Below are 13895 nucleotides of genomic sequence, written 5' to 3' on the forward strand. Positions count from 1 at the left end.
TGCCGAGGGTATTTGCGTCCCAGGTGTCATTATCATAACGTGGAGTCTTCTGGGGGAAAACCTTCTTAGTTGCTGTCTGTGCTTTTAAAAAAGCGCCTGCAGAAAGCAGAGTAGAGACGGAAGAAGAGAAAAGAGAGCGGCTGTGACTGTTAGACCTCTTCCTGTGGTTACATCACGTGGTTGTGGAGGGTTCAAAAGGAGACAGCTTCTTCTTCTTCTTCATCCACTCCTTGGACAGACAGAAGACACCTGTGAGGCTGCCGGACAATCGTCACTTAAAACAGAGAAAAAAAATGAAGGTCGAGGTAAAGTATGATGGAGGGTGTTGTCTATTTAACGCTAGAATTATTTGTGACGACATGGTAAAAATGATTGAATGCAATTTATGTGTCAGATAATGAAAGATAATTCAGTGTTCAAGCTTATTTCATTAACGCCACACATTTTTGATCAAACGTCTAGTCAACTTACCTCTATTCAGCAGTTCATTTGGAATTTGGATGAAAAAACATTGTACTTAAAACTGAAAACTTAAAGTTTTGCATTTTAATATTATTATTATTTAAGTGTTAAATGTATCTACTGGATCTTTGCATTTGCTTAAATTTAATTCTGAACTGCTAACAAACATCTGCAGTTATTCTTGGGCTTATTTTACATGACTTTTGAATGTACCAAGTTATTGCTCAGACAGAAAAGCTTACTCATGCTTGCCAAAATGGCTTCCCTCCAGATAGCGTTTCCTCGGGCGGTTAAGTTCTGACTTTTGCCTCAAAAACTGCACCGAGGGACAATTTCAGACCGATTTTTGTCTAGCACAAAAATATTAACAGGCCTCACTTGACTTTGAATGAGTTCTTTGGAACACAATGCATGCAAAAATGTTTCAAGGCAAATCAGGAAGTGAGCATTTTCTGGTTTGAGAAAAGCGAGGGCTGTTTGAGCGCTGGGTGTGCACTGGGCCTAGTGGTTGCAGTTTGGTGTACAAGTGTGTGTCTGGGCGGGGGGTTGGTGGTATGTGTGTGCAGCTGCAGAGGCGAGCGCAGGTGCAGAAGAAGAGAGAAGACGGAAGATGAGCGATGGATGTACAGTGCAGTCATCCATAAAGTAGAAAGCACTACTAAACTCCTTGCCACAGTGTAGTGTTTCCTACTTTATGGATGAGTGTACTGTTGGCTTCAGGGAGAGGAGAGACCCGGCATGGCGCCCACGCAGGAAATCAGAAAAGAGGAAGCTGCTTTGTCTCGCAAGGCCACACGTTACCCAGAGTGTTGCCCCAGTCACTTCACATGGGCGGTGTGTGGCGCAGAGCAAAGCCTGCAACTCTTTCCTCCATTTTATAATCTATCTGTTTCAACTGTCCTGAGAAAAAGAGATAATCATGTACATGTGATGTGTAATCTTCATGATATGCAATAAAGACGAAAATGAGAACGGATCTTGTTTCAGACTCGGTGTTTTCTGTGAAAATATACATACTTTATTCCTGTAAAAAGATCCATATTGAAAGAAACCATCACAATTTCAAGTCAACAAATCCTCTGTGTGCTACATCTTTAGCTTAACGTCCTTCTATCGAGACTGCTCGGACATGCAAAAAAAAAAAGAAAAAAGAAAAAAAAAAAAACAACTGAAAAAACAATATTAACAAAAATATTTACAGATGAGCTTCCAAAAGGATAATAAAAACAGTAATATATAAAAGGTCAATCTTCCACTGGTTTTAAACAATGAATGCAGGTCAGGAAAGACAAAAAAAAAAAAAAAAAAGGTTTTCCGCACTGCATGCACTGTATGAAAATATACCACAAGTCCCAACACTGTTCATTATATACAGAAAGCTCCCACAGCTTCTTCTTCCACTGCATTGACAATCTACAACTCAAATATTGTAGACACGTCAGCCTAGAAAAACAGAAATACGGCAGTAACATAAATAAGGCCGAACATGGGTATAACATTGGTATGCATGCAGTCAATAAACATCCTGTAAACAACGTATTAAGACTAAACAAGGTCTTCTTGTAAGGCTAAATATGATCAGCTGAGCTAAAACACTACCTACATGGGTCTAGGTCCTATTCAGTCAACAGTGGAGCCGCCTACTCAATACACAGCAGGTAGAGGAATACTTGTGCATTAAAGGCCGTCAAATACAAGATCAATACATATATTCGCTGTACATTTCGGCGACTTTTGAGCATCCTCTCCCCCTTTAAAACATAACAAGAAAAACAGAAAAAAGAAAAAAAACAACAACATACAGTACAGCCTCAGTCGCACCTCTATCTGGGCTACGTCACATCTAAAGTGTCTTTGTCAAACTGCCCTCCCGATTTATTCTTGGCATCATCGTGCTCCCTTTATGTAACACTGACAATCAATTAAAACATTCATGACATTAAAGAAAAAACAGCCTCCAACTTGTGTCATCAAGCGTGACTCTGTCGCGAAATTGGGTCTGATCTTCGAAACAAACCTCCCCGCTCCGACCCCCCGACTTCTCCCTGTGCCGCTGGATGCTTGGTCTCTCTCAGCTATGGTAACAGGCAAAGCACCTAAGATTTTGGCATAATCTGCAGTTTTCGACAGTCAGAGTCAACAGATGGCTCAGCAATAATAAGAAACTACAAGTAAAAACCTGAGAAGTTACCCAAGAGCCCTGTGCCGCACCGACAAAAGATCCAATCAGGCCGAGTGAACAATCACTGCATGTGAACACTAAGGCCTGCTCCACACATTCACATCAAAGCTTTCACAAAGCATTAGAAGATACGGCGTGGTTCTATTCTTGTTCTAGTACTGCAGTGCACAATATGCTATATTGCTAAAGTAGTATTATTTAGCTTTGACCAATCACTCTACAATGTCATGATGCTAATGTGTGGACACAAAAAAACAGAATCACCACTACGCTGCTGCATGGGCTGACAAAGATATTATAACACTGCTGAGCCTGTCTAAACCCAATATCCACACACTACAAGTTGAACTTCATTATACTCCTAACATTGAGGCAAAAGAAACAAATACGCAAACCACCTACTGCCGAGTCTAGCGCAGTCTAGTCGTGCCACAAACCACCAGTGCCATGACTGAAAACTGTTTGGTTTAAGTGCAGTTCTAGCAAGTGCTGTTGGTGTTAGTTGGTGTTGTATGCAGAAGTACGTTACTGCCTTCAAACCATAAGGAATCCCACAGGCTGACAGGCTGTATGTTTAGCATCAGGCTGCTAACTGCTAACTAGCATCATGCTGTGGTCTGAGGACGCTGCTTCACCCGAATCTGGATATTCAGTCCCACTAGACTCTTTTCAGCAATTTGATTTTGGAGCGCAAATTTGCTAGAGCTGCAACGATCAGTCAATTCATCAGTTAGTCCAGAGGTTTTCAAAGGGCTGGGAGGGTGCCTGCCGAGGGCGTGTGGGAGAGTTGTAAATGTCGACAAATAAAACGAGGCTCAAGTTGTTGCACACAGGTAACTAACAGACGAGGGTGGAGGGACAGGGGCTTTTATTTTTGTCTGGTAGGGGCCCACTTCCATCTAATTATGGCAGCTGTGGCTCTGAAACTTAGAGCATGATTATCCACCAAACAGACAAAATCCATTAATATGAACGTTTTTTTATGTTGTTCACTATGGTTTTTTTCATGATTGTTTTGACAGTGTTAAGGCTCAGCATGTCCTATCAACGTGGCTCTTATATCTGTGGAACACTCTCTCCTCCGTCCATTCACGTACAGATATTTGCCCTCTGGACACAGACAAAAAAACAACTTTCAAACTCGGGGCACGGTGGGGGTGTTAGTGGGGCGCAGTTGTCTCTGGTAGCCCACAGTGCCAGACTTTGAAAACCCCTGGATTAGTCAATCGAGAGAGAATTATTTGCAAACTATTTAGATAACTAATTAATTGTTTAAGCAAAACTGTCAAATGTTTGATGGAGTTCAGGCTCTCAAATGTGAGAGTCTGCTGATTTCCCTTGTCTTACATTATAGTGAACTGAATATCTTTAGGTTTTCAAGTGTTGGTCAGACAAAACGAGACATCTGATACCTTCACATTGGGCTGTAGGAAACCGTGTTGACCATTTTTCACTGTTTTTGATGTTTTATAGACTGAAAGAGCAAATAATTGATAATGATTTTATAATAATCATTAGTAGCAACCCTTTAAACTAACAGAGCAGCTTACTTATCACCTGATACTATATCATTTTGCAAAGACTGCAGGCCTCTCTCTCTCTCTCTCTCTCTCTCATACACAAACACACACACATACAAAGAAAATATGTAGTAAGCAAAATTTAGGCCAGTTGTGACTGTGGTCACAAACATCATGAGTTCCTGTGTAAATGTCTGAGAAAGGCATCTGTTTTCAGTCTCACCAGGGGACTTAGCCACTTCATCGACCCCCCCACCCACCGACCCACACACACACACACACACACACACACACACACACACACACACACACACACACACACACACACACACACACACACACACACACACACACACACACACACACACACACACACACACACACACACACACACACAAAGAGCCACACAGCCCCACCCCACACACACACACACACACACACACACACACATGCCGAAGAAGGGCAACTCTCCCACATTCTTTACATTTAAAAGCATGTTCCACTTAACAAACAGTCATGACCCCAAATAAATTAGGTCTAAACTACACATATCAAAGTGGATCGTCTTTGTACAACTAACCTCCTGCCCTGACGTCACTTCATGCAATGTGGTGATGACTAGGGCAAGAGTCTGCTACAAATAAATAACATGTTCTGTACAAAGTACTGTATAAATACTCTTCAAGACGAGAAACACGTGCGAGGGACTAGCAGACATATTTAAAATACATCCATTCAGGATGGATAGTGCATTCTTTATAGTCACACAGAAGAGATACATAGACTGCAGCTTCTATTCGTTTTCTTCAAATAAATAAAGTGGCACCAGTACATGAGCATTAAAGCTGATATTTAATTAGCTGTGTCTGCGTTGGGCTGAAGCATGGAGCTGTTGTTCAACATCATTTTGTGTCAGACTCTTCTAAATAAATCTGATCCATTGTTTTATATCAAGCATTAAAGCCACTAATGAGTGGAAAATCTGCAAATGCTTAGATAATTAGGAAGTATCTAGACGATAACTTTGTGTTTGCAAACGTCAACATGCACCTCTACATGCTCTTGCGATGCTGTAAGCTGTATGTTGATGTTTGACAGTTCTCTATGTATAACAGCTGGGTCTAGCTGTGCTCTAAGGCAAATGTATAATTACTAATGCTTAAATCATCGGTTATTAGATCTGACAGCCACTAACCGCACCAACTACCGACTGAGACTAACAGTGAAGATAGAAAAAGTGCTTTCAATGTGACGCGAGTATCCTGAGTCAGGTGTCCTGACTCTCATTCTTTCTTGCTGGATCCCAGCTTTTTGAACAGCTTCTTGCCTTTGGAGAAAAAGCCTTTCTTCTTCTTGACTTGTGCAGAGCAGTCTGTCTGTATTGGGATGTCTGCTGGAAGGGGGGCTGGGAGGGAGCAGCAGGCCTCCACCGCAGCTGGAGTAACAGCTGGACCTGGAGCAGACTCCAGGTCTGACATGGGGCTCGCAGTGGGTGCCGGTTCGGGTGGTAGGTCTGTGTGCTCCTTTGGGTCTGGGAAAGAAGGCTCTGTTTGGGCATGCAAAGATTCTTCCGTTATTGAGCGTCCAGGATCCTGTGGCTCTGTAGAAGACGTCCCGGTACCCTTCAGGAGGAAAATGCAAATTTAAGTATGAGCATGCCAAATATATTGCACTCTCAATTTTTATTCAACAATATCTAAAGCTTACTTATGTTTAAAATGATCATACAAAAGGGAACCACTAGGATAGGACACACATAAAGAAAGAGGCTCTCACAACTTTTGTACCTGTGTTTCAATAAACTAAATCCAGACGTACGTGTAGGATCAGCAGTGACGAACTACAGTTAAAGGTGGAAGGAAATGGACATAAACAGGGAGAGAACAGGGGACTCTAGTGTGGATCACTGAGAAGCTGTAGTGCTATCTGAAAACACTTACGGTCAAGTCTCAAAGTGAACAGTTCGTTTCTGTTTCTGCACAAGGCCATGCAGGAGACAGTGGGGCAGAAGAAATGCGACAGGACAGGATTAAAGAAACAGAACAGAAAATGACAGAATGTCCTATCTGGAAATACGTGCAAGTGATGAAAAATAAAGTAAAAAAAGTTTCTTTTTGATGTCAGTGATTTGGGAACATGACCAAAGTATGTGTAAAGAGTGCAGGACAGGAGACAGAAATGCAGAGCTACCTGTAATTCTTTCTTGGGTTCTGGTGCAGGCTGAGCAGAGAGAAGTTCTGCTGGAGCATCCGCTGGTAAGGCCTGCAGGAAGTTAGAGGGCACTAAGCCTCTGTGTCCATTCAAGTCTCCCTGGAAGATAAATCGAATACAAAGACAAGTCTATAATTCAACTAGAGCCATACTCTGTATTTGATACAGACAACTGAAATTCAATTCGTATTCAGTTTCTGATACCTTTCATAGCACATCCTGCACACACATTACTTTAGAATACTATAGTGCTACTTTATTGTTCTGATTGTATCTTTATATTATATTCTGTAATAAATATAATCTCTCTCTCTCTCTATATATATATATATTATTATAATATTATTATAATATTATATATATATATATATATATTATGATTATATATAACATTCTATTCTTTAATATATTATGATGTAAATTGCATGTATTATTCATACTAATAACTATATGCCTATACTTATGTCATAAATAGTACATACATCAAGGATTGGCAATGCTAGATTTATTCAAAGGTTTACACAATCTTTTACAGAATTTTTGATGCCATCGCTCTAATTTACTTAATTTTTTAATTTTGTTTATATTTATTTCATTCATATAGTTCTACATCTGTATGCTGTAATGTAGGAATCATTAAAGTCTGATCTAATCTTGTGTTGATTTGTTTTCTGGAAAGACTGCTCTTGCACACAGGAATTTATGCATTTCATTTTCTCAGCAGTTTTAACAATGATTTCAGAATAAATACAAGATGAATTGGACTTTTTAGGAACTGAAGTACAAAAGACTCACTACAACTATTAAAAGATTAAAAAACAGATCACTTCAAATTCACGAGGCATGTTAACACTTACGTAGAAGAAGCCATCTTCGTCCATGTCACCAAACACATGTATGATGTCTCCTGCACTGAAGGTCAGCTCAGCCTGAACAGAGCCATAACAAACAGGGCAGATATTGAATAAAACTACTACTACACATATAGTATGTTCTCTTGAATAAGAACATCATGCATGTACGAGCCTGACCTCTATGTCGGTGTTGGGGGAGCTCTCTCGTGGGTCATAATCAAAGATGGCGACCATCCTGCGAGCTCCCGGTGCCGGGTTTCCCGCAGATGCCGCAGCAGCAGTCTGGCTGGGATCTGTCCGTCAAACAGAGAAGGGCAAACAAATCAGTCTGACATCCTGATAATTAGAGGAGTGGGACATCACTGCAATCCCAATCAGCTCATCAGCATGCAGCTCCTCGTGTCAGCATGTCCGACTCTCTCAGCGTCATGCTAAGCTGAGGAAAAGTCTCACCACTGCAGTCAAACACACAAAAGTAAAGACAAGAGGAGGTTAGCAGAGAGTTGGTTCTTTTATTTCTCTCAAAAAAGTTGTGGCAGCTTGAGCTGAGCTGCTGTTTTTAAACATCGGTCAGCGCAAAGATTTGTCATGGGATGAAGAGTATACCCAACATTGTTAGTGAAAATGAGGAGAAATGAAATGATTTGATGACTAAATGATGCCACTTGAACTGTGAAATGAAAAGAGGAGTTAGGAGAAGGGACTGCTTGACATTGATAACGGGGAGTTAACGAGGAGGTTAAGAACTTAAGACATCACTTGACTTTATGCTACTCTCAGAAATACCATTCTATTGGTTTTCCCTTATTTTGATCACGTGCATCCCAATGAAGCTGCATTTTTAATATTCTTTCCTTTATTGAAGATCCTTGCAAAGGTCCAAATTCCTCAGTATACCCCAAAATAATCAAACAGTCCCTAATGGATATGGATGAAGGTGAGTCTTGATGTTATCAGCGGCTAGAACCATTAAAAAAAGAGGTCACAAAATGGCACTTATATACATAAAATATCAAGTAAACACATGCTGGCCTGCAGTGGATATTGAAACCGTCGTTTGATCATGCAGGTGCAAACTGAGAGGGAGAGGGTCAAAGGGCTAACTACAAACCTTGGCTGGAGGAGTCTATGCTCTCCTCCCAGAGTGCTGCAGACTCCACTGGAAGAGATGAGGTGAGGGACAAGAGCATAAGCACAATTGCAGAACGATAGGAGATGCAAATTAGACCTCAAAAGCCAAAGTCTGAAGTTACAGTGTATGTGTCAGGCATCGCAGTGGAGTACGAAAAGTCACAGATGGTGATAAGAGGGGATGGATGCTTCAACAAGTGATTTTCATGTAACGCGTTTGGGACAGAGGAGCAGAATACTGGCAAAATGACTTATCATTTCATAAGCGGCATACTGCCACAAGCCGCTGCTATCTCTGCAGTGTATTACATGAATATCCAATGAAAGCTGACCAGAGTGACTCAATACTCATGTATGTGCATCTTAACAGTTGTGAAGCTGTTGCACAGGTGTTATTGACACAATCAAAATCATAAAATGTTGCTGAGGAAAGATGAAGTTATCCTGAGTAACTCATTAACAATAAGATAGAATGTGTAACACTAGGCTTAAATTACAGAATATGAAACTACCGTAGAGGAAACCTTTTCATATTGGTAATATTTGGCCATGATGCTGAGACTCTGATTTCATTACTACATCAGCTGACGTAATAAGCCCCCCTCCGTAAATCGCTGAGTGAGAAGCAGCAACTGAAAGAGTAAAAAGCTAAAGTGAAAGACAAGCAAACCAGAAAACCAGAGAGGAGAAGAAAGGAGGGAGTTGGAAAGCCGCAATCTGCAGAGAGACACACCTTTCTTGGATCGTCTCGGTTTCGGCGGTGGAACAGGACGACGTGGAAGCTGTGCGTGTGTGCGAGTGCCTTTATGGGGTTTCAGAAAGGAAAACCAAAACAAAAAACAAAGAAAATAACAAAACAAAACGTAAATAGAAAGAAACCAAAAAGAAACACAGAGGTGCAATTTTTGAGAGAAGCAGACCAGACAAAGTAGACAATGAAAAGCTAAGTGAAGAGCAATTTAAAAATGACAACCAGCGAGCAGCAGACACAGCAGTGAAAAAAGTGGAAGTGAAAAGGTTAAACCATCTGCAAATACTCTCTCTGCTCTCTGGGTAGAAAGCAGGAAAATGAAGCAAAGTGTCTGTTTGATTTTACTGAGTGACTCACTACCACTCACCACAGGCAAACACTTTGACTTAAGCTTATTCTTTAGTTGCCTGCATGAAATCGCAGTCAGTGACTGAGAATATGTAGATGGTTATGATTTTCTTAATAGCAACAAAGTGAATAAGAAACCATAAAAACATACAAAACAATGCCATGGGGAACATTTTTTGGCTCCATTTTAATTAGTTAAACTGAAATCAAGTCTGATGTGAGACCTTTCTTTTTATGCGTCCTGCTGGGTCAAATGGTTAAAGACAAGGGGCAGGTTTTACTTCACGTCCTCTCGTCTGGAAAAAGGCTTTAATTTTTCTTTTAAGGACTGTAGGCAAAAATATGCCAAAGTGTCTCAAGAAGATATCTATTCAAGGCTGGACAATCTGAAAAACAATGAGTCTTTTAAATCCATAATTCACAATAGTTTCTGCTACACTTCTGCTGCTATTTTCACTTCCCACTTAAACATGAACAGTGATGACATTATGAGTAAAACATTAAAAATTTGCACCTACAGTATGGTAAAGAATTTCCAAATGTACTCATTTTCAAGTGGAACAACATAATTAGTCAGTATAACTGTCCGAAATCTGCCGACAGGCACATCTTGGTGGTGACAGTGTCACATACCTATCTTCTCCATGGAGGCCGCTGTGGACAAGAAGCCCTGCTGCAGTAGCTGCTGCCGGGTCTCCTCATCCTCCACCTGGATCTCAGACACCATGTTACACGGCACGTAGCCCAGACGACCACCGGATTCCCCTTGGTAGAACCCGTCTGCGTCTTTATCTCCGTAAACCTGAGGAGAGGAGTGTAAAAATGCATCGATAAAAAATAGAACGAGGTAAAGCCTCTTTTAGGCACCACTCTAACATTCCTGTTACTACTGAACATTGGTTAAAGTTACAGAAATGTTTAAAAATGACCCATGAGATGCCCTTTACATACATTTAATGTCTCTCTGCAATATGCATATTTAACCATGTGCATGCTGTAGTTTTTCTGTTAATGTGAGCTTATCAAGTTTGCCATGAATGGAAAACCAGCATGATGGTCAGTGTTACTCCCGTAGTGTGTGAGAAGTGAAGGACATACTTTGATGATCTGTCCTTCACTGAAGGGCAGCTCCTCCTCAGCAGCATCAGGATTGGGTGACATGGTGGCGGGATAATAAGGGAAGAGGGCCACAAAGATGCGTATGTCACTGTCTTTCATCTTTATTGAATCAACACCACCTGCAGACACAGACACAGACACAGACACACACACACACACACACACACACACACACACACACAAACACAGGATTGAGATAATTAAAAGATGCCTACAGTGTTCAGCTGACTTAGATCTGAGTATTCAAACACATCTTTACTTTTTATTAGAGAAGTGCAATGTTGAGAGCACAGATTATGTTCTTATATACATACTTTTACGAAGTGACTTAAGAAGTCACTTAAAAGTATGTATATAAAAGGTTTGGCTTGATTCTTAAAAAAAATAAAGTATTAATGTGTTTTAAATCTTTTTAGAGCTGCAATGATTAGTCGATTAATTAACTGACAGCAAATTAATCAGCAACTACTTTGAAAATCAAATAATCCTTTTAGTCATTTTTTTGAATAGAAATGCGAAACATTTGCATTTCCGCTTCTCAAACGTGAGGATTTGATGCATTTCTGTGCTTTACGTGATAGTAAACTGAATATCTTTGCATTTTGGACCGCTGGTCGGACAAAACAAGACATTTAGAGATGTTACACTGGACTGTTGGAAATTATAACAGACATTTTTCAACAACTCTCTGACATTTAATGGACAAAACAATTAATTGCTTAATCGAGAAAATAATTACTGATCACCAGTTGCAGCTTTAATTCATTCATTATTTTACATAAACTTTTGTTTTCATGCAATTCATTTTCACTACTAGCTGGTTGTTCCTGTGCTTTGTTATGTACTTTGTAAACTTCGTTTTTATATGATTTAAATGCAATTCAATATTGCTAATATTTCAATTATTTCAATACAACAGATCTTGTGCAAAGAAGCCAGGCATGGCTTGCAATGAGTTCTGCAAAAACTATAGCCAGCTTGCCCCTCCCCCACCACCCACCAACTGTGGTGCTGCTATGAACAGTGTTTACCCAGCACAGGCATGTCCTTAAAAGAGGTAATCAAGCTAAACCACTGATCCTAAGCTGTTCGAGCCATTTGACAAACGTGCACTCGTTCATGATCTGCAACAGCGGAAACAGCGTTTGACCCACTCTCTAATCTAAATCTGAGCTACAAGCTAACATGAAAAAAAACAACTAATATAATCAAAGGTGATTTTAATACGTTCCATGGTAGATCATGCAAAGCAGTCTTTAAATTGGCGTGTAGCACTGTCTACAGGAGAGCAGACATGAGGCATGACACCAGTATGACTAAAAGACATTGCAACTGTAGCTTGTTTGACTGCAGGACAAATTCTAAGAGCTGCAGTGAGACTTTAAGCTGCACTGAAGAAACGTGTTCTCTATCTCATTATAGAGAATCAACCCATCTGTGGCAAGAGTGAAGGGCAAAAAACTTGTACACTTTCACATCCTCACTGATTTTCAAGTAGATAGGACAAAACTTCTCCTTGCTCCCTTCCTCTATCTGTCCGCACGTGTACACTTGTTGCACTTGTTTGTGTAGACAACTGTGCACCCACACATAGGCCACAAAGGTTTATTAAATGAGTTTGTGTCATCAACACAAATGAGTAGAGAGGAGGTAAATGAGGGAAGATGTGGCAGGAGGAAGAGAATGAGAGGGGTTTGTATGTCCACAATTCAGTCTGTTTCTTTGCTTCCTAATCAAGGTTACTATTTTAATGGCTGTCACTTCCTCCTGTCATGACAAGCCACTTTGGGTTAAGCCGGTTCTCAGCTTAGCAGGCTCTCTCCCACTTCTCCACTGCCGCGACAGCACCTCCTTCTCTGACCTCCCCCCCTTCCTACACAGTGTGCTAATCTGACTACCATCATGTGAGAGAGGAGCAGGCCTGCCAACAGAAAGCACAGGTGTGTCAGCATCGCATCATACATTTCCACTGCATATTTGACTTAAGAGAGGGAAACAAACAAGAGACAGAGGAAACAGGAAGACAAAAGAGGAAGTATTTGACCTTTGAGTTCCCTGGCCTGCAAGCACACTGGCTTAGAAGAGAGATCAGGCTGGGGTCCCCATGATGGACTTGCCTCTGATGGAGGGATTCGGGTGGGCTCCTGTTCAACATACAGAACAATAAACAAGACAATAAGAAAAATGTCTAACACAGAAACACGATGACTACTGGGGAGGAGAGGACACCTCAGGGGTTCAGAAAAAATGAACAGTAACTGTAGATCTTCATTTTTCCAAATAATATTTCATAATCTATGCTTCATGAAATGATAATCCACTGAGTTCTTTCTTATTGCAACAGAGATCGAAACCTCATCAAATAAAAAAAAACCCCAGGGTTTCCAACATTCTACTCTTTCAACATAAACATGTTCCTTTTTGCATTGTGGTAGTCTCAGCAGACACTGACAAGTTAAAGCACAATCACTGTAAGCTAATGTAGGACAAGGCAGTACTGACTAGTTTAAGACACAAGCCGAGTGGTTTCCAAGGTGTAGGAGGATGTGACAGCAAAAGGAATTAGTGCAGTCAGACAGAGGGACAACAGATTCAGTTATGCTTTGGCCGTAGCTGAATTACAGAGATTAGAAGTCTGAAGCCAGATGGTAATGATGAAGTGGTTTAAATGTTTGGCAGCTACTATCTGGTCACATGATATTATTCAGTAATGGCAACCAATATGCCATTTCTGAATAATATACTCTAGCGTGCTTTTTTTAAAACAAGGCTACCTGACCTCCCTCTGTCCACTGCAGAGATGATGGCGGAAAAGTAAGTTGTTGTCTACTGAGCGGTGGAGTTAAGTGATCTCCACTAAAGGTTAGATCCACACTGCTACAGGGGAGAGGAACGGGCTGGGACAACACACCCATTGCAGCTGGCCTGCAGCAAAGTTTACCAGCGGATCAGCCTTCAGCCCTCGGCGGTGAGGAGGCCTGCAGTGCTCCATCTGAGCCCCCTCCACCCACCACTCAGAGCTCATCTGCTCCACTACCACCTCCCCAGGACTGTACTCCAATGGCTCCTCGTTATCATCTGTGCCGTACTCCACATCGATCTCAACTCCAGGACCCACAGGTGACCTCAGAGTCCGTACTGTTTTGCTGACCGGGTAGGGTCTTGGCGGGGTAGGGCCATGGCTGGGGTTGGCTGCCGTGGCGACAGCCATTTGACTCCTCAGCATGGCCTCCCTCCTAAGGCGGTCCCCTAGCCCTCTGAGCAGTACTCTCTCTCTGCTGTTGGGGGTCGGCTGGGGAGGACAGCGGGCTGAGACC

The 13895-nt window shown here is 41.4% G+C and overlaps 1 protein-coding gene across 1 annotated transcript in view; it reads right to left on the minus strand.

Moving 5' to 3' along the window:
* Nucleotides 1-4549: 4549 nt before the first annotated feature.
* Nucleotides 4550-13895, minus strand: part of LOC120802559 (peripheral-type benzodiazepine receptor-associated protein 1-like) — a 61434-nt gene continuing 52088 nt past the window's right edge. The window contains exons 24-32 of the mRNA XM_040150490.1: nt 12623-12722; nt 10558-10697; nt 10093-10261; nt 9094-9162; nt 8341-8388; nt 7407-7522; nt 7233-7304; nt 6105-6474; nt 4550-5786 (exon numbers count right to left, since the gene is read on the minus strand). Of these exons, the coding sequence (XP_040006424.1) occupies nt 5368-5786; nt 6105-6474; nt 7233-7304; nt 7407-7522; nt 8341-8388; nt 9094-9162; nt 10093-10261; nt 10558-10697; nt 12623-12722 (1503 nt within the window). The 3' untranslated portion in view covers nt 4550-5367. The remainder of the gene's footprint in view (nt 5787-6104; nt 6475-7232; nt 7305-7406; nt 7523-8340; nt 8389-9093; nt 9163-10092; nt 10262-10557; nt 10698-12622; nt 12723-13895) is intronic.

This window comes from Xiphias gladius, chromosome 17 (genome assembly GCF_016859285.1).
Source record: "Xiphias gladius isolate SHS-SW01 ecotype Sanya breed wild chromosome 17, ASM1685928v1, whole genome shotgun sequence".
In the NCBI taxonomy this organism is placed as follows: Eukaryota; Metazoa; Chordata; class Actinopteri; order Istiophoriformes; family Xiphiidae; genus Xiphias; species Xiphias gladius.